This window comes from Myxocyprinus asiaticus, chromosome 11, assembly GCF_019703515.2.
Source record: "Myxocyprinus asiaticus isolate MX2 ecotype Aquarium Trade chromosome 11, UBuf_Myxa_2, whole genome shotgun sequence".
Lineage (NCBI taxonomy): Eukaryota > Metazoa > Chordata > Actinopteri > Cypriniformes > Catostomidae > Myxocyprinus > Myxocyprinus asiaticus.
Genome location: NC_059354.1, coordinates 16,291,323 through 16,316,680, shown reverse-complemented (window position 1 = coordinate 16,316,680; position 25,358 = coordinate 16,291,323). Strand labels below are relative to the sequence as shown.

Genomic DNA, 25,358 nt, shown 5'->3' with positions numbered 1-25,358 from the left:
GTGCTACTGAAGTTATTTTGTGGCCTTAAATTGATAATGGGTAACTATGGCCATGTGACTACTCTGTTTAAATGCCATGGGACTGACCACAGGCGGGCAGTCAGGTCCATCACAAATACAAAAAAACAAAAACAAAAAAACACTGCAAACATCTGTTGCTGCCTCGTATGTAGAATTAGTTATATGTGGTTTGCAGAGTTAGTATAATATTGAACATCATATAACACATTTGAATCGTTTATTAGTCTGGAAGATGTAATTATTGTGGATGGGAGAGAAATGATACAGAAGTTTGTCATTTTGAATCCAGTTTATTTCAAATCATTGTCATATATGTCATAAATTGATACTGAAGGTTAAATTACTGTAATAGAGTGGTTCATTGCTGCTGTGGCTCCTGGTTTGACAGTATAGGAAGGCATGTATTGGCTTGGACTGGTCAATTGGGGACGCCTCTTCTTCTTTTAGATTCGGCACTGGACTGTCTGTTGGAGCCAAGGCTGTTTCTCCTACACATATATAGAGTAAGAAAGAGAAGCCTTGGCTAATACCTCTTCAGCTAATTAAACAACAAGAGAGAATCTGTAAAAATCTGCAATCCTGAGGATCACTGCCACTTGGATGGATTTGTTGGTTAAAACACTTATCATTTTTCAAAACTTAAAGTTAAAGTTTGATTAATGTAAAATGCAAATGTTACCTGGAAGAGGAAGGTGGAAGAGCAATGATTCGTGGCCGTGCCGTCAGCACCAGCTCACCCAAGAAAGCCTCCATCATTAGGTTCTGCAAGGTGTTGAGCAAAATATCCTCCACCAGATCACAAAACTCAGGCAACCTTGCAGAAAAGAGAGAGTTTGAAACAGAGTGAACAAGGATAAGTTGCTGAAATAGCGATTAGTTGTTCCAAAGTGTTTTATAAGAGTACATATTTTTTGTTTGTTTGTACTGGATTTTATTGCCATACCAGCTTCAAAGGCTATTTCATAGCAAATACAGGAAGTAATTAAACAACTGATAAATGCAACACATTTTGTAAAAGATAATGCACACACAAAAAGGAAAGGTTAATCAATATGTCTACTCTATAAAAGATTGTTTAACTGTACTTGTGATAAAAATTCTAAAAGTTTTTCTGGGCACATCTTACAAAACAAGTCTTTCAAAGTTTTTCCTGATAAAAACCATTGTCTCATGACATTAAACACAGGGCAGACCAAAAGCATATGTTTTACAGTCAGAGTGGTGTCACAATATTGGCATTTAGGTGATTCTTCCCCCTTCAATAAATACCCACAGTACATAAATGATCCTAAACAGGTTAGCCCCTGCTATAAGATGTAGTTACTACAGTACACCATTCTGGTGCCAAAGAACATCTATCTCAAATGATGACCATTTGGTGGCACCAGCCAAACAGCATGGTAATAAACTAACTTTCCTGCATTTTCAGAATAATTAGTCGCATGGCATTTAAGCCTCAGGAGATTGACTCTATGCCTATGTGGTTGCAACCATTGCATACTGTCAGGGCCATTTCCGAGCATATGGGGGCCCTAAGCGAAATCCTACAAAACCCTTTGAGCATGCATGTGCCTGTCACATCTAGCTACAACTCTCTCCTTGCAGTTACATTCTCCCTTCCCTCTCTGGCCACAAAGGGGCCCCCTATAACTGTCTAATTGAGCCATAACAGCTGCCTGGGTCTTACTCGCAGCTTTAAGTATATTAAAAAAATATTCTTTAAATTTTTTTTTTTTTTTTAATGACCTTGCTTTGCGGAGCCCTCTGGTGGCTCGGGGGCCCTAATTGGCTGCTTATACCGCTTAAAGCTAGAGACGGCCCTGCAGGTACCACTGAGATGAACGAGACTAACAGTTACAGAAAGCTAACAGTTTTCTCCAGGTATTATAGACCTCTTTGCTTTCTTATCAATGAAAACCTTATGCTGTATATCAGATTAACAAGTGAACTAAAATTCTGCCTGCTTGAAAAAAGGAGCACCTGCGAATGGACTCCTGCACCTTCATCTTGAGCTCCCGTTGAAGCTCCTGCAGAGAATTTGAATGAGAATCACATTCACTCTTCTTCTGTGTGTCTGAAGTGCTGGCGCTTTCTGTGTAAGGCTCTGCTTGAACAGCAGTGGAAACACTGGACATTTCTCCAGGGTTCTGGTTCCCCACAGCAGAGGGGGGTACTGTTTGTGTGGGGGGAGCGTGGGCAGGCCGCAGCTGTGAGAAGTATGGCACCTGCTCAGTGTCGCCCTCTATTAGACACTGCTTGAACTGAGGCTCATCTAAAAGACTCCTGTAGGAGAAGGCAGAATGATCAGTGACCTCCTATTAGTAAAACTTGCATGTATTTTTTGGGAATGACCATTTTCCATTTGATGAGATAGAAGAGTTGCAGAATGCATTAGACAATGCATATACCATAGTATATCTGTGAGCACATGTGTAATTATGTCTCTCTCAGGACCAAGGGTGAGAGGGGGCAGGTCTCCAGGGCAATGGGATATTTCACCTATGCCAGTCTGGGAAAGCTTGGGCTGCCTAGATCTAAACAAGCATTCAGAAATAGAAATATTATAATAAAAAGAAACATTAGGTCATCTGCATAAAATAAAGTAGCCATATCTATTGATTAGGCAAAAGGTAAAGACTACTAGTGAAAATGCCTCTAGTCTGCATTCTTTTCTAATTATGTTAGTTTGACAAAGCCAACATATTGGCCACATTCACACACCAGTGGTACATGTTTGTCAGTTCTGTATTTGATTGCTTAATATGGTTTTGTTCACACACAGTTCGGTTATTTACAAGATTGAAAACTGCATTCTGTAATCGAACTGACACCCGCAAATTTTCTGGACTCATAACTGCATCTTCAGCAAACCTGTGCTGTGCAAACGTAACTGTACTGGAGACAGACACATCTTTGTACTGCACTAAAGCTTTTCAGGTTTAATTGAAACAATTAAAAAAAATCGCAGATTTCCAATTTGGTCTCAGATGTTTAGACCCCACTATACCTGTAGACATAATGGGTGTTGAACTGAGTGGGGAAATGTGTCTGGTACTCCATTAGGGTGTGAGAGCGTGCAGTGACACCCAAGTGGAGTAATGCAGGATGGGGAGGCTCAGGACGTCTTCTCTTTTCCTGGCCTGTTTGCTGCTGGGCTCGCCTCTCTGCCCGACTGGGTCTCACGTAGTAACTAGAAACCGCTTGATCACTGCTCCGGATGGGCGGAAGAGTCTGCCACACGGGAAAATATTGGTTTCTCATTTGCTGATAGACAACTTAAATAAATAAACATTGCATCAGCTGAGCACTATGTTTCAGCTCTGTTAGTCCTCACAATGCAAGTGAATGGTGACCAGAACTTTGAAGCTCCAAAAGGCAGTATAAAAGCATTCTATAATACTCCAGTGGTTAACTCCATATCTTCTGAAGTGACATGATAGGTGTGGGTGAGAAACAGATCAATATTTAAATCCTTTTTTTAACTGTAAATCTCCACTTTCACTTTCACTTTCAAATTTTGTTGTCTAAGTGACTTTTACTTTCAGCCACCATCTGGTTGGGTCTGGTCAAAGGAGGATATTGATAGTAAAAAAGGACATAAACATTTATCTGTTTCTAACCCACACCTATCATATCACTTCAGAAGATATGGACATAACCACTGGAGTCGGTTGGATTAATTTTATGCTGGCTTTATTTGATTTTTGGAGCTTCAAAGTTCTGACCACCTTTCACTTGCATTGTATGGACCTACAGAGCTGAAATATTCTTCTAAAAATCTTCATTTGTGTACTGCAAAAGAAAGAAAGTCATACACATCTGGGATGGCATGAGGGTGAGTAAATGATGAGAGAATTTTCAGTTTGGTGAACTATTCCTTTAAAACTAAGACCAATGTTGTTTACCTTATATTTTCTTGTGCCAGTTTTCTTTTCAAACACTGCACCTTCCTGATTCAAGAGAGGTCAAATATTTTTATTAACATGCTGTTTTTATACATGGAGTGGTATGTAACAGGGTATTTGCCAGTGCCTTGCCAGTGAATGTAAATGTTTGATTTCTGACCTGATTGCATTTATCAATTTGGTTTGTCTGCATCAGGTCTTTCTCAGTGATAGTAAATTCATGTTTCTGTCTCTCTGTCTCGCCCTCCCACTGTTGAAGGTCTTTTCGATACTGTGATAGCATTTCCTCAAGAGTTATCTGTTAAAGAGAGGACCAAACATTTAGATGAAGAGTTCCATAAAGTATATGTGTCACATGACTTGGCTTTGACTTGATGTTGAAAGTGCAAGCATGCATATGTGTCTTTCTTTTCACCTCACAGATGAGGTCTTGTTGGTAGAAAATGGGGCTGCCTGAAGCTTGTACTGTTAGAATGCAGAGAACACTTTCCCCTGGTGCTAGATGACCACTCTCAGGACAAATCTTTACCGCCTACGGTCAATGTTACAAACAAATGAACACATGCAGTCAATAGTTAATGACATATATTGAACAGGCTGGCCATGTTGTCTGATCAAAAATACAGGGTACCTTTCTGATACAAGCACAATAATGAAATCTACAAACCTGCTGGCAGTCTGTGCTTGTTACATTCCATTTATACAAGACGTGGTCCGTATGGGAGACATTGGTCAAAAAAAGGATCCGTGTACTACGAGAGCAAACTGGGATATCACCAAAACACACTCTCTCTTCTGACAGGAACACCACCTACACACAAAAAGAAACTAAATTTAGCAGGGTTTCTCATTTGTGTGGAAAACTACTTGTATGCCTTGTGTCTCCTTTCTTACCTGTCCAGGTACTGGGATTCTTTGAGTGCAAGGCACAGTAATACGTCCAGCATGTACCTGAATGGCTTCTGACTCTCTTTCATCAATGCCATGGCCCTCGAATGTAACAAACATGCTGTCCCCCTCCACCACATGAATAGGAATATCTACCTATGAAATAAGGCATTTTGCACCAAAATAAGTACAAGAAAAATCACTTTAAGGCAAGTCAGTTCAATCGACGGTCATAATCAATAAAATAAACAGCAGGATCATAAAATTTGCTTTTTTTAGCTCAAATCACGCCAAAGGCTACACTTTTCAGGCTGGTCCAGCAAAAGCCTCTATCAAAAAGTTGATTGGCTCTTTTAACTTCCTTTCCTACAGCCACCAAATTTCTCCCATTCATTTTACTAGAGTGGTCTGTCTCCTTTCTTATGCTGCTTGTTTTGTTGTTGTTTTTTGTTGTTGATTTTTCTCCTCTTTTTCTCCCCAAATTGGAATTTCCAATTCCCAATGTGCTCTAAGTCCTTGTGGTGGCATAGTGATTTGCCTCAATCCGGATGGCGAAGGATGAATCTCAGCTGTCTCCACGTCTGAGACCGTCAATCCACGCATGTTATCATGTGGCTTGTTGAGCGCGTTACTGCAGAGACATAGCACGTGTGGAGGATTCATGCTATTCTCCACGGCATCCACAAACAACTCACCACACGCCCCACCGAGAGTAAGAACCACATTATAGTGACCATGAGGAGGTTACCCCATTTGACTCTACCCTCCCTGACTGGAGTCACTCAGCATGCCCTGGATTCGATCTCACGACTCCAGGGGTGGTGGTCAGTATGACAATTAAAAGACAAAACTGAGTGGCTCTGGCCAAATGCGTCATTATGCATATCAAAATGGCCCACGAATACATCTCTTTTAAAACAAAAACAACTGTTAAAACTACATGGTAGCCAGAACTGAATGATCGAACTTATTTTAAAAGGTTGCAGATGAGGAGTAACTAACACTGTATGATTTAGCTTCAAGTGGGGAGAAGATCCATTCAGTCAAGGCTGTGTGGCCTGGCTCGACCTCTCCATCAGGGTTCAGACACTGTAAGACTGGGTGACTGAAATTCTCCTCCATCAGCTGCTCCAGTGGATTGGTGTCGATGTGGTACCTCAGTGAAAGAGAACCTGCGTTATACAGCTCATAGACCTATGCAGATGAAATATGCATTTCTGTAACCATTTCAAAATAAACAGATGATATCGACATCTAGATGACTGTAAACATCTGTCAAAAATGGGACAAAAGCTGTGCAATAATGTTTTTTAGTCTCAGTACTGTAATGGTAAGGGTTAGGGTTAGGAGTTTATAAATGCCATTACTACTCAAATGTTTCCAAAAATTGGGCATACAGTCACATGACACGGCACATTCATTTAAAGAACTTGAGCTTATGCAGTGCATCGCAACTGTAGTTGCAAATGGGCAGTTCGAACATTCAGAAAGCAAACAATGATTTTAGCAGTCAAAACTTTTAACCTGGTGTCGACTATTTTTTGGTGAGATCTGTGTGAACAGACAGCTTTCAGCAAAACCTCAATTCAGGGAAGTTGTACTGACCTGTTTCGGGGGACTGAACCCTCCGATTTCCACAGGGGCAAAGATGTGCCTGTTGGAGGAAAGGTGAATGTAGTGTCTATCTCTTTCCACAGTTACTCCAGAAAAATTGAGCTGGAAAGATGAGCAGAGTTAAGAAAACTTATTAAAACTAAGCAGACAAGGCTTTTAAACAAATAGTGATATATTAGTTGGGGGGGGAAACGCCTTTGCTAAATAAATAAATATGTCACAAACAATTTCAAGTCATTGATTTCCTCTACAGCTATTTAATATGGACTTTATCTAATTACTGGAGCTTGCATCTAACCCAGGCTTTTCCATTTGCACTGGAAATGCCAGCTCTACCACTGAGCTTGACTTTATATTTAAAATTATGATGCATGTGATGCAATAAAAACTGAAAAAAAAAAATACTCTGCCTCACCAATATCTCTCTTCCATGTGAAAGTTTCAACAGGACAGGAAGACGATTTGTCCCTACAAAGCCATGTCTGTGAGAGAAGCATATTCCTTTTGAATTATTTTGCATTATAAAACAAACTGAATACTGAGTTGAAGCAGTATTGTGCTTGGACCAGACCTGTATGAGAAATGCACTGTCCTCTGTTGACCTGGCCGGAGTTTTCCAGAGCGTGGGGAGACAGAGAAAAGCCTGTGGTCTTGAATCTTCATCAGCTGGAGCTCAGAGGGGCTGAAATCTCCATTCTCAGCCCAGTACTCCAGCTCAATCTGCTGGTCCTCTGGGAACAAGAATGACCTGAGAGCCAGATGGAGACCATTTTGGCCATTTTATCATTTACTTATGTATGACTACAAAAGAAACTAAACTCAGACACAGCTATGGATACTCACCACTCTACAGGAATACTTCCTGTGTTCTTAAACATGAGCAGAATACTGGAGGGGTTTGAGTCTATAGGAGCAGCATTGAAGTTAAAATCCAACACGGTTGAGGTGAAGATGGATGGGCAATGTCGAAGACTAAAGGAGGTTTTTAAAAATATCAAAAGACAGAGGGGTAAAGAGAGAAATCCTTGAGTTCATAGCTGTTTTAATTATACCATAACAATAAAGCTACAATTGCATTGTTGTCCATAACAGTTTCCCTGCTGAAAAGACCAGCATAAATGGTGACCAACATACACTGGCGGCCAAAAGTTTGGAATAATGTTCATATTTTGCTATTTTGGAAGGAAATTTATATTTTAATCCACCAAAGTGGCATTTAACTGATCATAAAGTATAGTCAGGACATTACTGATGTAAAATACAGCACCATCACTATTTGAAAAAAGTCATTTTTGATCAAATCTAGACAGGCCCCATTTCTAGCAGCCATCACTACAACACATTATCCTTGAGTAATCATGCTAAATTGCTAATTTGGTACTAGAAAATCACTTGCCATTATATCAAACACAGTTGAAAGCTATTTGGTTCATTTTGGTGAATGATTCTTAACATTGTCTTTGTGTTTGTTTTTGAGTTGCCACAGTATGCAATAGACTGGCATGTCTTAAGGTCAATATTAGCTCAAAAATGGCAACAAAAAAACAAAACAGCTTTCTCTAGGAACTCGTCAGTCAATCATTGTTTTGAGGAATGAAGGCTATACAATTCTTGAAATTGCCAAAAAACTGAAGATTTTATACAAAGGTGTACACTACAGTCTTCAAAGATAAAGGACAACTGGCTCTAACAAGGATAGAAAGAGATGCGGAAGGCCAGATGTACAACTAAACAAGAGGATAAGTTCATCAGAGTCTCTAGTTTGAGAAATAGACGCCTCACATGTCCTCAGCTGACAGCTTCATTGAATTCTACCCACTCAACACCAGTTTCATGTACAACAGTAAAGAGAAGACTCAGGGGTGCAGGCCTTATGGGAAGAATTTCAAAGAAAAAGCTACTTTTGAAACAGAAAATCAAGAAGAAAAGGTTAGAGTGGGCAAAGGAACACAGACATTGGACAACAGATAATTGGAAAAGAGTGTTATGGATCTTAACCCCATTGAGCTTTTATGGGATCAACTAGATTGTAAGGTGAGTGAGAACAAGACAAGACAGCCACATCTATGGCAAGTGCTACAGGAAGCGTAGGGTGAAATGTCACCTGAGTATCTAGACAAACTGACAGCTAGAATGCCAAGGATCTGCAAAACTCTCATTGATTTTTTGGATGAGAACTCTTTGAAGTAGTTTAAGAAGTTCTGAAAAAAATATTCCAATTGTAATAGTAATTTTTCATGTTATTAATGTCCTGACAATACATTGTGATCAGTTGAATGCCACTTTGGTTAATAAAAGTACCAATTTCTTTCCATAAGAGCAAAATCTGTACATTATTCCAAACTTTTGGCCGCCAGTGTATGTAGTGTGCTGGTGCTTTTTGCCCACCAGGTTTTTAAACTAGGTTAACCAGCAACACTTCCTTGGTCAACCAACTTCATCAGAAAAGCCATGCTGGTCCACCAAGTTTTGCTGGTATTTTAAACACCAGGAGTATGCTGGTCTACTAGACAGACCAGCACCAAACCAGCCTGGACCAGAATGGAAAATCATGCAGAACTGAGGGTGACCTGTGTTCTGATTTTGAAACTTGTTGCATGTGTTACCTGTGTTTAGTGGGCACCCTGAAGGTGAGCTCAGATGGACTGGGATCTCTGCGTAGGTGAGCATTGAGTGCATCCAAACTGAAGAGGTGCCAGAGCTGCAGTTTACTCAGCCCCTCCACACTGCCACAGCTACGGACATCTATCACCTCCAGGGTGGGGTACACTCCCTCTGCCTGCACCTGGCACACCAACTGGGGCTCTCCTCCCACAGAGCCTGGCCACCCCACTGACCAATGGAGAAAAAAGAATAGAAAAATACAGAAGAGGAGTAAAAAGTATTCTATATTACAGTCACTCACAGAGAGAAAGTGAAGACTTTGAATTGTGATCTTAATGAAATACAGTATATGTATTCTCTGCATATCTCTCAAACAGGCATAATGGCAGATTTCAGACAAGTCTGACTTTGTGATCTGACTTTGTCAATAATCCTGCTGAAAAGACCAGCATAGGACAGGTTCAGGCTGGTTGATGGTGGTTAGTGCTGGTTTGATGCTGATTTAGCTGGTGGGCCAGCATAGCCATGCTGCTTACCAGTTGCTAACTTAGCAGGTCAACCAGTGAAGTCTTGTTTGTTCAGCTATATAAAAGGCTGGTTGGGATACCAACACACCTGCTGGTTTGGAGACCAGCATCAAAAACACAGCATACAGTATGGTGGTGACCAGGAATGCTGTTTTTTTCAGCAGAGAAGGTTTTGAAATATTGCCAAACACCACAAAATATTCAGAATTGCAATTTCAACCATAAATAACACTCATTTTTGTATACTACCAGTAGCACTAAGGATGTGGTAACTGATGGTCCAGCAGTAATGGGCTCTGCGAGTCAGTTTTACTGTGCAGTGGATCAGCAGTCTGCAGTGAGCAGGTATGGTTCCCTTTACATTCTCCATCTCCAGAACTGAAAAAAAAAAAAAAAAACACAATTGTTTTTCACCAGGGCCTAAGATGAAAGCCATTTCATTCATCCTTCTACACAATTTTTTCAATTGAATATAAACTCTGAAGTCTCCCAGCAATGGCAGACAAAAAAACACAAATTCTATGAAAAGGGATTTAACAATGCATACAATTCATGAAATGTAGTGTGCCCTACCCAAAGGATCTTGAGTCAGGACATCAGGGAGGCCTGTAACAGTAACACTCTGCTGTGCAGTCAGAGAGTAGCTGACAGCACAGGAGCTGTCATTCAGTAGAGAAACACCAAATGATTTACAGCTTCCAACGAGCACCTCACCCAGATCTATAATAGGCTGATCTGCCTGGGATAAATATTTTTAGAACATTAAGATACACAGATATATCATAAACCTTTGGAGAAATAATAGAAAGGTGTACACATCCAACCCAAGTTGGGTAGAGGTGTAGGATACAATGCTTATGTTATTGATTCAAATTCTATTCAACAACTGCAACGTTTCGACCTCTTTGGTATTTATTCAGAAAAAACCATACATGAAATACTCATAAATGACCCTATCTCAGACCACATTGACATTTTTATATTTTATTAATTGTTTTCATTTTAAGCCTGGAAATAAACAGATATTTTTAAGATTTTAAAAATTAAAAAAGTAAGATTATGACTTAAAATGAAGACCTCAGAGGTTGAAATGTCATAAATGTTGCTTTTTTCTAAATCACAAATTTTCAACAGCCAATTATTTCCCTACTAATAATCTGAACACTGAGTTCCAAATCAAGTGGTCAGCTTTGTCCTCATAAAATATTTAAATAACACACTTGGAGATAGCCTTTGGATGCCAGTCCGACAGCTTTAATGGTAAGGCGAGACTTCTTGCATTGTGGTGTTTGGACAGGCCAGAAAGTGAGACTGGGCTTCATGTTGTACATCATCTCCTCAACTGGGGCGAAAGACCACTTCTGTACCTGAAAATGTTTGCTTGGTTTTCATCAACAGGACAATACTTTTATGCCCCAAAACACCACAAGCACACACACACACACACACACACACACACACACACTGCAGTCTCACCTTGGATTCATTGGGCTGGAGTATGTCTGTGTCTGGCAGTACAGTGAGAACCCTTCGGTCAGATCCGCACAGCCTCCACTGGAACTCCACTGGTACCCTGCTCAGGTTCTTCACCCACATGGTTCGCTCAGAGCAAGAGCCCACTGCTGTGGGCTTAAAGAAGAGACTTCCACCCCCCTCCAAACATATGGAAAGCTTCTCTGCTACAGCGACCACATTCAGCACCTACAAAAAGTTTCATTTAAATGTTTAGGCTTAAATGATCTTGCAAAATACTCCATAGATTCAATTTCAGTTTCAGCTGTCTTTATAATGAGATTTCCTGATATGTTACTTTAAGGCTTGTACCAAACTACAACGTACTACGTATTCAGAAATGACCAACTTCTCTTTGGAAAATGAGGTACTGAAATACTACAGAATCTATCTGTGAAGATTCTTAGTCATCAAGATCAATAGAATGTTCTAGTAGTTTATTCTAGTCAATTGAACATGTTTCTCTATAACTCAAGACATTTCAAGCATACAACACAGCAAAGAATGAGTGCGACTCACTACATTATCTGCATTATGTAGTTACCATACTGCCATTAAGGATATCGTGTTAACCTGTGTGTGTTTGGGGCTGGCATTCATCTGTAATGTCAAAGGCATACTGGAAGGGTGATCCTCAGATGGAGTGGATCTGAATGTGAGGATTTGGTGGCTGCCAGGAGGCACCAGGCCACTGGGTGGCAGCACACATGAGGAGGGACACTCCTCTGGGTCCAGGCTGAAGATCAAGGGCAGATCCCCTGTGTTCTGCAGGAGAATACTGCGGTAGGATACCTGTTTTAATGCAGGGAATACCTACACAAGGGGCACAGGGAGATGTTCAGACTCACAATTACAGTGTATTTACATACTTTTTCCATCTATACTCTCTTGCTACATATTTTTATGTTTAAAGATGACAGCTTTGACTCACTACTTGAGGGTGTTGAAGAGAGAAGTTGGGGATGAAGTGCTCTTTTCCAGGCTGAAAGGAGTGACCGCTTACCCTGACCGTAAGGCACCAGGGAGGGCACAAAGTCCGACCATCCATGTGTCTATGGTCCCTGAGAATCTGTGGATGACAAAAACCAATTCAAGCCAAGCCTATTGTCTCACTAAAATTGAAATGCTCATAACTCTACCACATGACATCCATGTAAACTCAACTTCACTTCAGTCTTACATTACCTTGTAAAAAGCAAAGCACTCAAGTTGTGCTGCATGGAAGCTGTTTTTTTGCTTGGGACTGTATGTCACTCTGAAGGCTGTGGTCTTTAGAGGGCTAAGATCAAAGGACAGAGGAGAGACGGAGAAAGGAGAGTTGGCTCCAGGAGACCACTTCAGGCAGAGCTTGCCCTTGGTTTGGTTGGTGATGGAAACTGACTTAGATGCTGGGCCATCATAAAAAAGGAGCTCAGAAGGCTGAACTGTAACATGTGGAGCAGGGAACCTGGAGGGGTTTAAGGTGTTGTCAAGATCTGTTTCTGCTTCAGGTGCTGAATTAGTGTGAAAATACTCCTCCAGAGGACCCCGTAGGCTGAAGATGGTTGTGGAGTCCTGGTGAGATCCATTGAGATAAAATTTTATGTATTTTTATGCCTCACCAATGCATTTTCCTGGAAGATTTTAACTTTTTGGTTCGGTGGTGCACCCTACATTTTTTGTGAATAAGAACTGTACAAAACTAAACTGACGGGTATAATGTTCTAAAGGTTTCCTTGCTATTTAAGAAAAATGTAAATACAGTTTAAGTGAATGCACTTTAAAAACATTTTTATAAGGAAACCCCAGTACAGGAAGACAAGTACACACCCACCTCCTGCATTAGCAATGCTCCGCTATCATCCAGTTTCAATTTGTGTTCTTCCAACATGGCACTCAGTAAGTCAGGAGGGTAATAGGTGAGTCCTCGTAACAGATTTAATCTGTACACATCCAGATGTCTGGCATTTAAAATGGCTGGCTTCAACTGCTCTGAGTGACAGCTGCCAATCAAATCCAGAAACAGTGGCTCCTTTAAAAAGAACAGCACTATCAATCAAACTACTGCAAATTAAGAAATCATGATGGATGGATGGATGGATGGATGGATGGATGGATGGATGGATAGATAGATCTACCCACCCTATGCAGCAGCAAACATGTCATTGTCTTGTGATGAGCAATAGGGTAGTGTGGTCGGAACTTCACACGCAAGGTGAGTTTGCTACTGCCTGGCACAGTGCCACAGGGCTTGTCAACACTGAACACACTATGGCTGCCAGTATCCACGTCAAACTGGTAATAAGCCAATACTGCAGAGGAATTGATGATCTGTACCCCCTGTGTGACCTCTGTGCCCTCTTCAACACAGCCAAAGTCCAGCACAGAGGTACTGAAAGATACTATTGGTCCTACAGTGGACAGAAGAAGACTATAAAACCAAAATGAACCAATATTTAACCTGATCTGATTATTCATAACAATCTTTATCAGTCCATACCTGCTAAAAAACTGGGTATATACAGTAATATTTACAATCTAATTAGGTCTATAATGGTACATCAAATATACTGTCCAGCTATAGAAAAGGTGTTATTGGGGGCTACATACCTATGCAGGAACCCGACACTTTGAGCAGGTCTTTGCTTACAGCCCCAGGACAGGTAAGACAGAGGTAGTCCATACTTATGCTGTCCACCGTAAGTGGGGAAAAGCAGACAGGGACTTTTAACACTGAATGTGGAGCGATCTGCCCCTCATGCACCTCACAGCGAAACACTGACTCCATAAGAGCAGGTCGTCTCAACCAAGATAGAATGAAAGTTGTTGTAACCTAACAGAGACAGAGAGAGTGACTGTGACTGTGAGAGAAAAGACATAGGCTATCTGTGTAATGTCTATATATTCAATGAGCAATGAAATCAGTGTGAAGGAAACGTACAGTGGAGGGGTTGTAGATCTCAAAGTGCTTTTCAAAAGAGTCTCCTACTTCTACACTACCGAAATTAAGCAGCTTACAGCCTTCCTCCTGCTCAGTGCAGATGATCTGAATGTGGGGGTACTTGGCTGTGGAAAGGAAATTAAAGGTGATGTGTGAAATTTTTTCAATGTTAACAACACAACACTTTCTCCTAACCATTATAATATGTAGAAATAACTCAATATGTCGTTCGTAGGTTGATTCCCCTGAAAAGTGTTAACACTATGGCTCTGTAGTGCTATCAGAACTGCTCTGCTCTATTTGTTTGTTCCTGACAAGCCCTATAACAATCTTTTATAAGACCAAGGTAGATGGATAAAGTATTCGTTCAACTTGTTTGAAACTTGTCATTATTTTTGCAATTCCGTTTGGTGACGCTACAGTGGCTCAGAAATTTCACACTTAAGTCGTGTGAGAGAAAAGACAAGAATATACCCTACAACTTTTTTACCTGCTTTTTAAAATTCTCGAAATGTCACCAAACTAAATATTAAGCATAATAATTTTTTGTGACCTCAGAGCCTAATAAGCTTAGTACACTCACACAGTCCACGCAGAAGTAGAGTACAGCTGCTCTCGCCATCATCACCGAAAGCACAGCAGGCCTCAGCCTGGTACACCAGAGCCTCCAATGGTTTAAACTCCACTGTTATCTTGCACTCTTCTTCAGCCTTTAACTGTCCAGTCTCTGGGGACAGCTGGAACGGAGGATCCACAGACCATCTAAATCCTGTCTGCAGCTTACTAGGGGGAAAAATGTACTGTACATTCAGAGAGGTTTTATAACACTATTGGTACAAAGTATTGGATCATTATTCAGTTAGCATTGCATATAAAAACAATAATCCAAAAACACTATCTGTATTGTGAGGTACAAAGTAATTAGTAGTCAAGACTTCTTACATTAGGTGACAGTTGTATATTTGTCACACAGCCTTCCTTCTTCTTTACCTGGTGTTACGAAAGATGAAGCTGGTTTGGGAGCTGTGTTGGACAGCACAGGGTGGCAGCATCACAGTGTCTGGTACATCCAGGGCATGGTGTGGAATCACCGCACGCAGAGACACCTGGAATGTGCCTTCCTTACTCTGAAACTCTATAGTGTCCACATGCTCACACTAGAAATGGAAAGAGCAGGGCAAAAAGTTACATAAGCAGATCCAGAATGTTATTTTTGCAGCAGCCTGAGTTATACCTCTGATCAGGAAAACAGAAGCTCTTGCAAACTGTCTGACTTAATGCTAGTTGATTAAATAAACATTTTAGGGACTAGATGAAGTTAGCAGTTGATGTTTACCAAAAAAACAATACATTACAGGTCTTCTAGACATGAGCAAATTCCATGCAAAATATATCCCTACTTGTGACACTGTTGATATTAAATTATTTTATTATAGGATAATAGATGACTATAATGACATTTAGAGATCAACCGATATTGGCTTTTAATGATGGATACAATACTGGTTATTTTTGTGTTTAAGTGTCCGATAAACGAAATGCATAACTGATTTTTAATTTTTGTTTTATTTTTGCTTTTAGGCACAATAACAACTAATCATTGATCACTAACCTCTGAAGGTAAAGTGGAAAAGTGTAAATATTGGTTAAAAGTATCAATCAAACCGATTATCGGTCTATCTCTAATTACAGGTTAACTTATTCCAGCTTTAAAAATATGGGTGAATTAAACCTTACTTTCTCAAGGGGCTGAAAAGTGACCGGGAGAGAAAAAGATGTTCCTGGGCTCAGAAGAATTGTCTGAGGAAATGGTGTGCTGAAGAACTTGGACACAGGTGGTCTGAAATTCACAAAATAATTAGCAAAACACTCAATATTTGCTTGTCAGTACATTTAGCCCTGAAAAATGAAATCATTTACATCAACATAATTGTTTTAAGTTCCTGGGACTGACCTGAAGCTGAGTTTCAGCAGTTTTTCACGTATGCTTTTAAGAAACAGAGGTTTGGTGTACTCTAACCCTGGCTCCCAGCCTTCCCAGACCAGCTCAGCCCAAGTCTCCACCCCAAAGAAGCAGCTTTGGGTTCTCCTCTTAGGGCCCCCTGACCGGAGGCTTAAGACCTGCTTAAAACAAAATAAGCAATTCATGATCTAAAATAGATAACAAATGTTTCTAATTATTTCATTGTAATTTCAGTGAACTTAAGGTCGGATGGATTGCAGGCCTGTCCTTGTATTGTATCTTGTCAAAATCATTACTGACAACTCAAATGAGCTTAACAGCTGTGAATTTAGTTTTTACACCCCTAGAGAGCAGTATACATCAGTGAAGCATTTTAGCAGGCTGATTACAAAGAGCCAAGGCAAACCAGTGAACCTTTTTCAAAAACTTTCTACGAACCATAACAGAAGGCATGAAACATGATTAAGTAGTAGAAGAATAAAGAACAATTGATAAGGAGAGACAGGGGCTCTTTTAACATGGGGTTGTTGTCACTAGGGCTATCTCAGTAACTATAAGTTTAAACAAACAAATGCTTATTTTCTCAGTCAGTGGTTTTGTATGTCAGTTTCATACACCTACTGCAAATGTCTTATGACATTGCTTTTATACTCTAAACTAAAATTTCAATATCATATTTTTGCGATAGATGTTGAGTAAACAAGTGAACACATTAAAACCACTCTAGGGTAAATTCAGGCAAGGGTCAAGTGAATTATGATGATAGATTTTAACTCTGAAAGGTTGAATTGTGTTCTTAGGACAAGGGTATTGGATAGAATTTATAATTTACAATTTATTCCTTGCAAAAACAAGAAAATGTTTTATATATCTTTTTAATTTGATATTTTTTTGTATCCCATCTTTTCATTTATTTATTTATTTATTGCTGTTCCGTTTGTTTTATGTTTACATTTGGCTGAAAAGCCCATTGTATGTTGTCACAAAAGGTCAGCATGTGTACAATGAACAGACTGTAGGCTTATCCATTTTCCTGTGCAATGATGGTGGAAATGTGCAATAGATTTTTGTATGCCGCAAATTAACTTTTAAAGGGTTAGTTCACCCAAAAAATGTTAATTCTCTCATCATTTACTTAAGCTCATGCCATCCCAGATGTGTTTGACTTTCTTTCATCTGCTGAACTCAAATGAAGATTTTTAGCAGAATGTCTCAGCTCTGTAGGTCCACACAATGCAAGTGAATGGGTGCCAACATTTTGAAGCTCCAAAATCCACATAAGGGCATCATAAAAGTAAATTGGTTAAATCCATATATTCAGAAGTGATATGATAGGTGTGGGTAAAAACAGATCAATATTTAAATCCTTTTTTACTATAAATTCATCTCCCAGCTCTGTCAATCTCCATTTTACTTTCACTTTCTCATTCTTCTTCTTCTGTTTTTAGTGATTCACATTCTTAGTGCATATCTCCCCATACTGGGCAGGGAGGAGAATATATGATAAAAAAATTTTTTTTTTAAAAATGACTTAAATATTGATCTGTTTCTCACCCACACCTATAATATCATGCCTGAACACATGGATTTAACCACTGGAGCCATATGGACTACTTTTATGCTCCCTTTATGTCCTTTTTGGCACCCATTCACTTGTATTGTGAGGACCTGCAGAGCTGAAACATTTTTCTAGAAATCTTAATTTGTGTTCTGCAGAAGAAAGAAAGTCATACACATCTGAGATGCCAGGAGGGTGAGTAAATAATGAGAGAATTTTCATTTTTGGGTGAACTATCCTTTTAACAACCAAACCTCCCTATATATATAAAAGTGTGACTATTTCTGTTCTCCCCGACATGTTTACATAATCAAAGCTAAATGATAGCTATGTTGTCCCACCTTTTGCAAAAAATATAAATAAAAATAATAATAATAATCAGCCAACACTTCTTACCTTTCTATGGGAATTGTGTGTAACTCCAAAGGGAATGCCAGAGTTCAGAGGATTCACTGGACAATCGGTCAACATTACAACTAAAACAAATGGTCAAACCACGTGAGGTCCAATACTGCAGCATTCGCGGGCTTCTTTAATATAACTAGATGTGATTCTAGTAGCCTACTTTAAGTTAACAGGCCTAAATTAGGTGAACTTAAATTCCATCTGACCAATAAAATGAACATAGGCTACCTATTTAAAGTAGCCTACATGTTGCATTACATCTGCATGCATTTCTTTAAACTGCAAAAATGATATAGCCATTTAGTTTACTCTCAACAGTCCTCCTCTTTATTTATCGCAAAAGCAGGGTCTGTTATTTGCCTGATGTCTGAGGTTAACTGAAGCAGGTGCAAATTTATGACCCTGCCACTCATTTCTTTAGCTCTCTATTAACATAAGTGATTTGCCTAAAGGAAATCACTGACAGCAAAGGTGATTGCTTCAGAGGATAATAAAACTAAATGTTATTGATAAAGTGATGCAGTGGCTGTTCTGGTTCACACTACGGGTTTTGTTCTCTGAAAACATTAGCATTTGTGGATGCTGTATTTTTTTGATTAATATGGCACATTTATTACAGTACAAGCAGAAATTAATAACTACACCATCTCTTGAAATTAACCATACATCATTTTTCTAAGCATTAAAACAGATTTTATCAAGTTATAATTCTAGTGCCTCTTTCTTCTTTAACCACAGAAATCGTAAAGCAATTTTTATTGTATTTTAAAATGATATCTTACCACAGTGGTTTGCAGTTCTATTTAAAAACCAGAAAACTAAATGGAAATCGTGGCGAATTATATTAGTATTTGTTTCCCTATGTTGAAAGTTTCACGGACAGTTCAGTTGTGTATTCGACCTCCATGGAAACGACGGAAACTGCCGAGGGACATTTTGAGACAGCGAGACATTTTTCTGCAAGACGCAAGTGTAATTTCCCAAATGCATGATAAATGTTTACAATTTTCCTCCTTAAGTGCCCGATTTCCCTTTGGTTTGGCAAGGTATTTATTCCCTTCACTGCAGTGCATTTAATCAACATATATATCCTATTCTAGCTTGGCTGAGATTGCATATTTAATTGTTGGCCTTACACCACGCCCCCGTTAAAATGCTCTTTTGGTCACTGAGGTAATTCATCTTTTCGCAAATTAAATGGCCCAGTGACATCAGCATAAGGAGTAGATTATTTTACCTCTCCTTCATTAACTTAATTATTTGCCTATCAGTAAACCCCCCTGATTAATTCATATTTGAAAGGCTGTGGTTATAAATACCAAGGCCTACCTTGTTTATAATGCACTGTAGATTCATCTGTGCAGTAATCACCATCTATGTCAGCTAGAAGTTAAAAAGGAGAGGAGAGTGGGACAATGAATATGTGGGGTAGGGGTGCCTGAGAGAAGGGATATTAATTGAGTTTGAAATCTTTTGCTCATGTGCTCTAAATCTGTGCCACAGATGCACAGTGTTTTTCTCGAAGAACATGAGGGTTCAGTGACGCCAACAGACTGATTTCTGTGTACTCATGTTCAAGGTTGTGTTTATTTCCCTTTTTCTCCAAGTACATATTTTCAAAGCAATGTTTGACGGTCACACAATCCTTCAAACACAGTGCTGATCTCTTTCAGCTGAATAAATTAGATATAATCTATAAGAGTTAAATAACATTAAAGACACCAACAGCAACAACATGACATAAACTAATGGACTAAGTAATGCACTGTTCACAGTTTGCCCTTGTTCAATATTTGCTGAGGATTTAGCCGTTCCTCCGTGTTCCTCAGTCAACGCAACTGGACGAAAACTGACACCAGTGACCTTTTGGACAATCTTCTGTTCATTGGCATCCACTCTTGCCTATGTTGAACAAAATATCTTCAAGAAATCACAGAGTTGCATTTATGAACAGCTGTAAAGCACATGTGTCAGCCTGTGACTTTCAGTGCAAAGGCTTCCTCATTTAGTTCTTAGCTCTACAACCGTTTTTGTCAACCAGAATGTTAACATTTAGAGTAAAGATTTTGATCACATAAGGAAAAAACTATATAGTCTGGAACAGTTTACAAGCAGCTGTCAAGAATTTTTTTTTAAGTGCAAATAAACTGGAAGACCATTTTCATTAATGACTTCGGTAACACATTTCAACAAGGTTCCATTTGTTAACATTAGTTAACAACATTAGTGAACATGAAACTAACAATGAACAATTCATATACAGCATTTATTAATCTTGGTTAAAGTTAATTTCAACATACTGTATACTAATATATTTTAAATGAAAAGTTGTATATGTTAACATTAGTTAATGCACTATGAACTAACATTAACTTACAATGAACAGCTGTATTTTTATTAACTAACATTAACAATTATTAATAAATGCTGTAAAAATATATTGTTCACTGTATGATACCTAATGTATTAACTAATGTTAAAGAATTTAACCTTATTGTAAAGTGTTACCATACCACAACTGGATTTATGACTGTAAATGTCCTGTAAATATTCATTATAGAATGTTACGGTGAACTCATTTGGATAGTTTTGACATCAACAGCTTCAGTCTTGAGGTTATGGATGTTCGAGGGTTGTAAAACCTAGATGTAGTTAGCTTCCCAATTAATAATGAACATATAGCTGCCATCAGTTCCTCATAACCCTAGTCTGATCTTTCTGTCTCCTTCGATCTCTTCGAGGTCGTCATCCGAGTAAGAGCCATGAGAGCTGTAACTCAACTCTGAGCTGTGCTGCAGGAAGTCCGAGGGGTGAGCTAGACTCACACCTACGGTAATAGATTTTCTAAACTCTTCCTCTTCTTCATCATCTTCATCCTCTGCATCCAGATCCTCATCATCATCTTGTGCAATGCAGCGACTAAGGTCTTTTGGCTTGTTTCCTCTCTTGCCCGTCTCCAGCTGTGCAGCTTGCTCTTTAGCTTTGTGGCTGCGCTTCCACTTCATGCGTCGGTTCTGGAACCAAATCTTCACCTGGTAAATGCATAAAGTATCTCAATCATTCAAAAGACGGTTATTCCATTAGTATCATGAGTTTTTATGAGCTTTTCAATGTAAATTCATGAAGAAGATTATATTGATCAGATCTTCTGACCAACTTTCAATCTTTTGTTTCCCTTTTCTCCTCTTCTCCTCACCTGTGTCTCAGTTAGCATCAGAGATGTGGCCACTTCAAAGCGTTTGGGCCGTGATAGGTATTTGTTGAGTTTAAACTGATTTTCCAGCTCTAGTAGTTGCTGACTGGTGAAAGCTGTGCGTGGCCTCCGGCACTTTCCGATCAGACCGGACTGAGGTGCCCCTGTGGAGAAAGTTTGTTGAGAAAGGATGTGTGAGACTTGTGCCAGAAATGCAGGCACAAAAAGAAATGCAGATGAGATACAAGGCAGATGCAGCAAGGTAGAACATGTTCACCCCTCGTTACTCCCCCCCTCCAATGATAACAGCTTTACTTCAGTTTATTGTTGATGACAGGGCCTGGAGATATTACTTTAGCAGGACAATAAAACACCTGAGAGCACCATTAACTTAATGAAAATTCAATAAATGCTACCAGAAAACTTTATTGATGAAGCTCAGACCGGTTTAAGTGTTTCTTTATAGTTTTCCTTCAAATGAAGGCAGTTTTAATGGAGTTGTCGTTTATGATGCAATGAAAAGACTGAAAATAAAAAAGCTTACATTATATTTCCGTTAGCAGTAAATACTGATTCAGTTATGCTAGAGCATATTTATGGCCCATGAACTCACTTTATTGTGCTTTTGCTGAGAGATACAATAGTATGCATGCATCAAAACAAATTAAATAATGAACAAATTAAAGTTAGGCAACTGAAGTATAATTTATATTTTTTTATTTTGGTCCTAATTTAGCCCTACATTTTAGGAAACAAAATATTTGGTTCCGCAATAAGTGTATATCAATCTTCCTATTTGTACAATTATTTACTATAAAAAAAATGAAAATAAAAAAATTAAAAAAAAATCAGTGATATTATACAGAAGGGACAACGCATGCTGCCATACGTACCGCTGTAGTCTGCGAGGCGGGGCATTATGAGCCCTGCCCGGAGCCAGTGTTCTAACGGGAATGAGCCGGCCATCGCTGCAGCTTTCAGGTGCTCCGGGTAGGGTTGCGCGAAACCAGAATACGCGAACGTGGGATGCTGCGCAGCAAGTGCTGTGATGGAGTACATAGGTGAGAAATACATTCCTGGCATAGACCCTTGAGAAAGTGAAGTTAATCCTGAGTGAGGATTATTTAGCAAGCCTGGTTTAGGTATGACCCCTGTATGAAGTTGATAAGCTCGAGGAGGAGAGTTGTCTGTCCGTTGGCATGTCATGGGCTCGATATCAGTGCCGTCATTACACATTCCCGGTGAATCCTCCCGTACAATCCGCTGAGTGCTCTCTGACAACAGAGCATCAATTCGAAAGTTCTTAGACTTATCCATGGACACAAACTTAAACAAGTTTTCAAATGTAGATATTTTTTATCTTTCTTTTTTTATTCTTCACACTTAATAATGTCACTGACCTGCCCGTCTGTAATATTGTCTGACAATTCTTTAAGATGGATTCTATTGTATATTTTGTTGCTCTATAACTGCAGTCTATGCATTTTGTGTTTTCATCATGACTCTCTGTGCTGGTTATGCAACGCAATGCCATGTAAGCGTGCAGACATCAGTTTTTGACCGTCTCCCGCTCCAGCACGCTCCTCCTAAACACACTCTGATTGGTTCATTTGGACGCTCTTAGATTTGAGAAACTGTCAATGCATTTCAATTTATTTCAGCACTTTAGGAGCTCGGAGAGAACCTTACCATTCACATTTCTCACGACTAATCGGCATGTAAGGTATATAGGACTACTGTAAATATAAAAATGCAATTTATAAATCTTCTGAAAATTAATTTTGGTGTTTTAAAACGTTTTTGACAATAGTAATAAAATAAAACAACAACATTATTAACAACAAAGAACGATTAGGCTAATGTTATAGTCTTAATATACTAATAAAAGTGAAAAAAAAAATATTTAAATTATTATTATTATTAATACTTAATAAAATGTCACTTTAAATAAAAGTATAAAGTATTTAGGCAAAATCCACAAAGGCTACATGTATTCAATCGATGTCTTTTAAAGTAGCATAGTTCACAAATTCATAGCCGAATTATAATTGCAAGTAAAATATTCTACAGTATATGTGCTAATAAATTTAACATTTTTAATTTCATATTTAAAATCTTTTAATTCATTAGACAAAAAAAAAAAAAAAAAGGTTTAATGTTTCATGCAAGCCATATATGTGTGTGTGTGTGTGTGTGTGTGTGTGTGTGTGTGTGTGTGTTTCAAATGAGCTAGCTGGATCATAATACCTAAATAAGTGTGTAGAAATAACTCAACAGACAATTTTGGTGCTGTAATCTAGAACAGAATAGAATAGAATAGAGTAGAATAAAACAGAAGTGAAATTCTGTGAGTATTGCAAAATATAAGATTACTAATCATGATCATCTTAGAAATCTTGTTCTAAAACAGTCAATTCTGAATGGCCATTTGATTGAACTTCAACAATATTAAGGACACTAGTGGTCCAGATTCCCAAAAAGAAAGAAAGAAATAATACAAATAAAAAAATCCATGTCTTTGTTATAGGTTATTCAAATTGCAAAACAAATTTCTATCACACCTTTCGACTAAATAGTCAAAAGCCTTAGCTACAACCTATGGCAGAAGGGAGACTATTAAATGTCTGTTCCTCTCTTCTCAAAATGAGTTTTTAGGTTTCTTCTGATGATTGGAATAGATACTAAGGTCCTAATGTTGACTCACACTAACCTTGACTAAGGGAGAATGACTGACAGGTGACCTTTTCCACTCTGCGCGCTCGCAGGTGCGATGACGCCTTGCTTTTCTCACACCAAGCAATAAGGATTATGCATGACCACCCGCTCACCCCAATTCCTTATCAAGTGCAAACATACATAATGCACAAATAAATTAACAACCATGAAAGAATTTGTGCTCTCAGGTGTGTGTTGTACTAATATTCCACCATTATCTATTGGTTTAAATGTCCTGCTCGCCACGGCTTGTTTTCTGTGCACCGTTAATACTGGCTGCTGTCCGGGGATAACATGTGCAAACGTGGGAGAAAATGCAGAATCGACTTTTAATTCATTAAACTGAAAATAGTTCCTGTGTCAGAGGTTGAGCCATGATTCAAAAGAGAGAAACATGCCAATTTTTTCAATTAGACAAATGATCAGCTAAACTATTTGGTTGTTCAGTTATATAAAACCATTATTTTTTTGTGTGTACAGTATATATAAATACAATACTTTTTCTCATGGGAAGTCTGTTAATGCACTCAGCAGTCAGCGAATAGATATTTGTATGTCAGTGTGTTCACAGACCACCAGACCTTGAAGTGATAATTAATCTCAGTTCATTAGGAAGATAAAGGTCAATTGTTAGGCTTCTATACCTGTCAATCATTAACCGGTGGTAGAGTTTACAGACAGCAGAACAGATAATAAAAAGAATTTCCCTTTTCCTTCTTGGAAAAAAAAGAAGAAAAAAGTTGCATGTATTTAGGGGTAATTAGCTTTATTTATTTTATTTATTTTTGGAATAAGGGACCAGCTGGTACAAATATTAGCCTCCAAACAGTTCAATGTACAACGTGTGATTTGATAATCAAAATTAAACATCAAAATTTGAATACTGAAACACAAAAGGGCAATATAAATTTTTTATTTATTTTATTTTTTATGAAATGTAAGTAAAATGCATAAACACTAACACAAGAAATTGAATTTTGATTAATTCAGACAGTTATGTGTGTGTGTGTGTGTGCTGTATTTAAGGTAATTTCACTAACTGTCTGTAGACTTTTTCTTAGGCAGTAAGTTAGCATTAAAAAAAATCTAATCTGCAAGTGTATTACAGTTATATGATCACTTACAGGTAACAATTCACACAGGAAAAAGGTGCAACTGTGTGAATTTCCACCATCAACAACTTCAATATTTTCTAATCTCAGTGGCATAATTATTTTTCCTTTTTTCCACACCTAACTAGTACTAGAAATTAAATTAAAAATACGTGTACTGAACATTCCAGACTAAAATTTTGCATATGATGCGCACTTAATGCATACTCCATTTATAAACACAAATCATAAATCAATTCCAAAAATTTGTAATAAAACAATTTAAATTAATGGGGAAAAATTTTACATTTTCATGAAATTGAGGAAGATATGTACTTTTCTCTATGGCATATTGGATAACTTTTAGAAGTACTGCCCTTAACTAATTCTTTTATATTGATACAAAATTCTAGATTAAAATTTAGTCACCATGCAGAAGCCA

General features: G+C 38.5%; 2 protein-coding genes across 2 annotated transcripts; both read right to left on the bottom strand.

Moving 5' to 3' along the window:
- Positions 1-305: 305 nt before the first annotated feature.
- cfap65 (cilia and flagella associated protein 65) lies at positions 306-17,983 on the bottom strand. The gene is given in 32 exon segments (XM_051710469.1): positions 306-509; positions 701-835; positions 2,002-2,304; positions 2,430-2,555; positions 3,029-3,252; positions 3,927-3,971; positions 4,087-4,224; positions 4,342-4,458; positions 4,594-4,737; positions 4,821-4,970; positions 5,817-6,008; positions 6,420-6,530; positions 6,844-6,910; positions 7,000-7,176; positions 7,272-7,400; positions 9,035-9,231; positions 9,792-9,937; positions 10,133-10,298; positions 10,780-10,926; positions 11,036-11,260; positions 11,645-11,884; positions 12,003-12,140; positions 12,257-12,625; positions 12,855-13,082; positions 13,193-13,461; positions 13,661-13,883; positions 13,992-14,116; positions 14,575-14,774; positions 14,982-15,148; positions 15,729-15,831; positions 15,946-16,115; positions 17,909-17,983. Coding segments are annotated over 32 exon segments (5,316 nt in total). The 3' UTR covers positions 306-439.
- Positions 17,984-19,515: 1,532 nt separating this feature from the next.
- LOC127448169 (motor neuron and pancreas homeobox protein 1-like) lies at positions 19,516-22,619 on the bottom strand. Its single transcript, XM_051710507.1, has 3 exons — positions 22,004-22,619; positions 21,114-21,274; positions 19,516-20,949 (listed from the first exon to the last, which is right to left on the bottom strand). The coding sequence occupies exons 1-3, from the start codon at positions 22,425-22,427 to the stop codon at positions 20,614-20,616; spliced, it is 921 nt and encodes a 306-aa protein (XP_051566467.1). The 5' UTR covers positions 22,428-22,619; the 3' UTR covers positions 19,516-20,613.
- Positions 22,620-25,358: the final 2,739 nt, after the last annotated feature.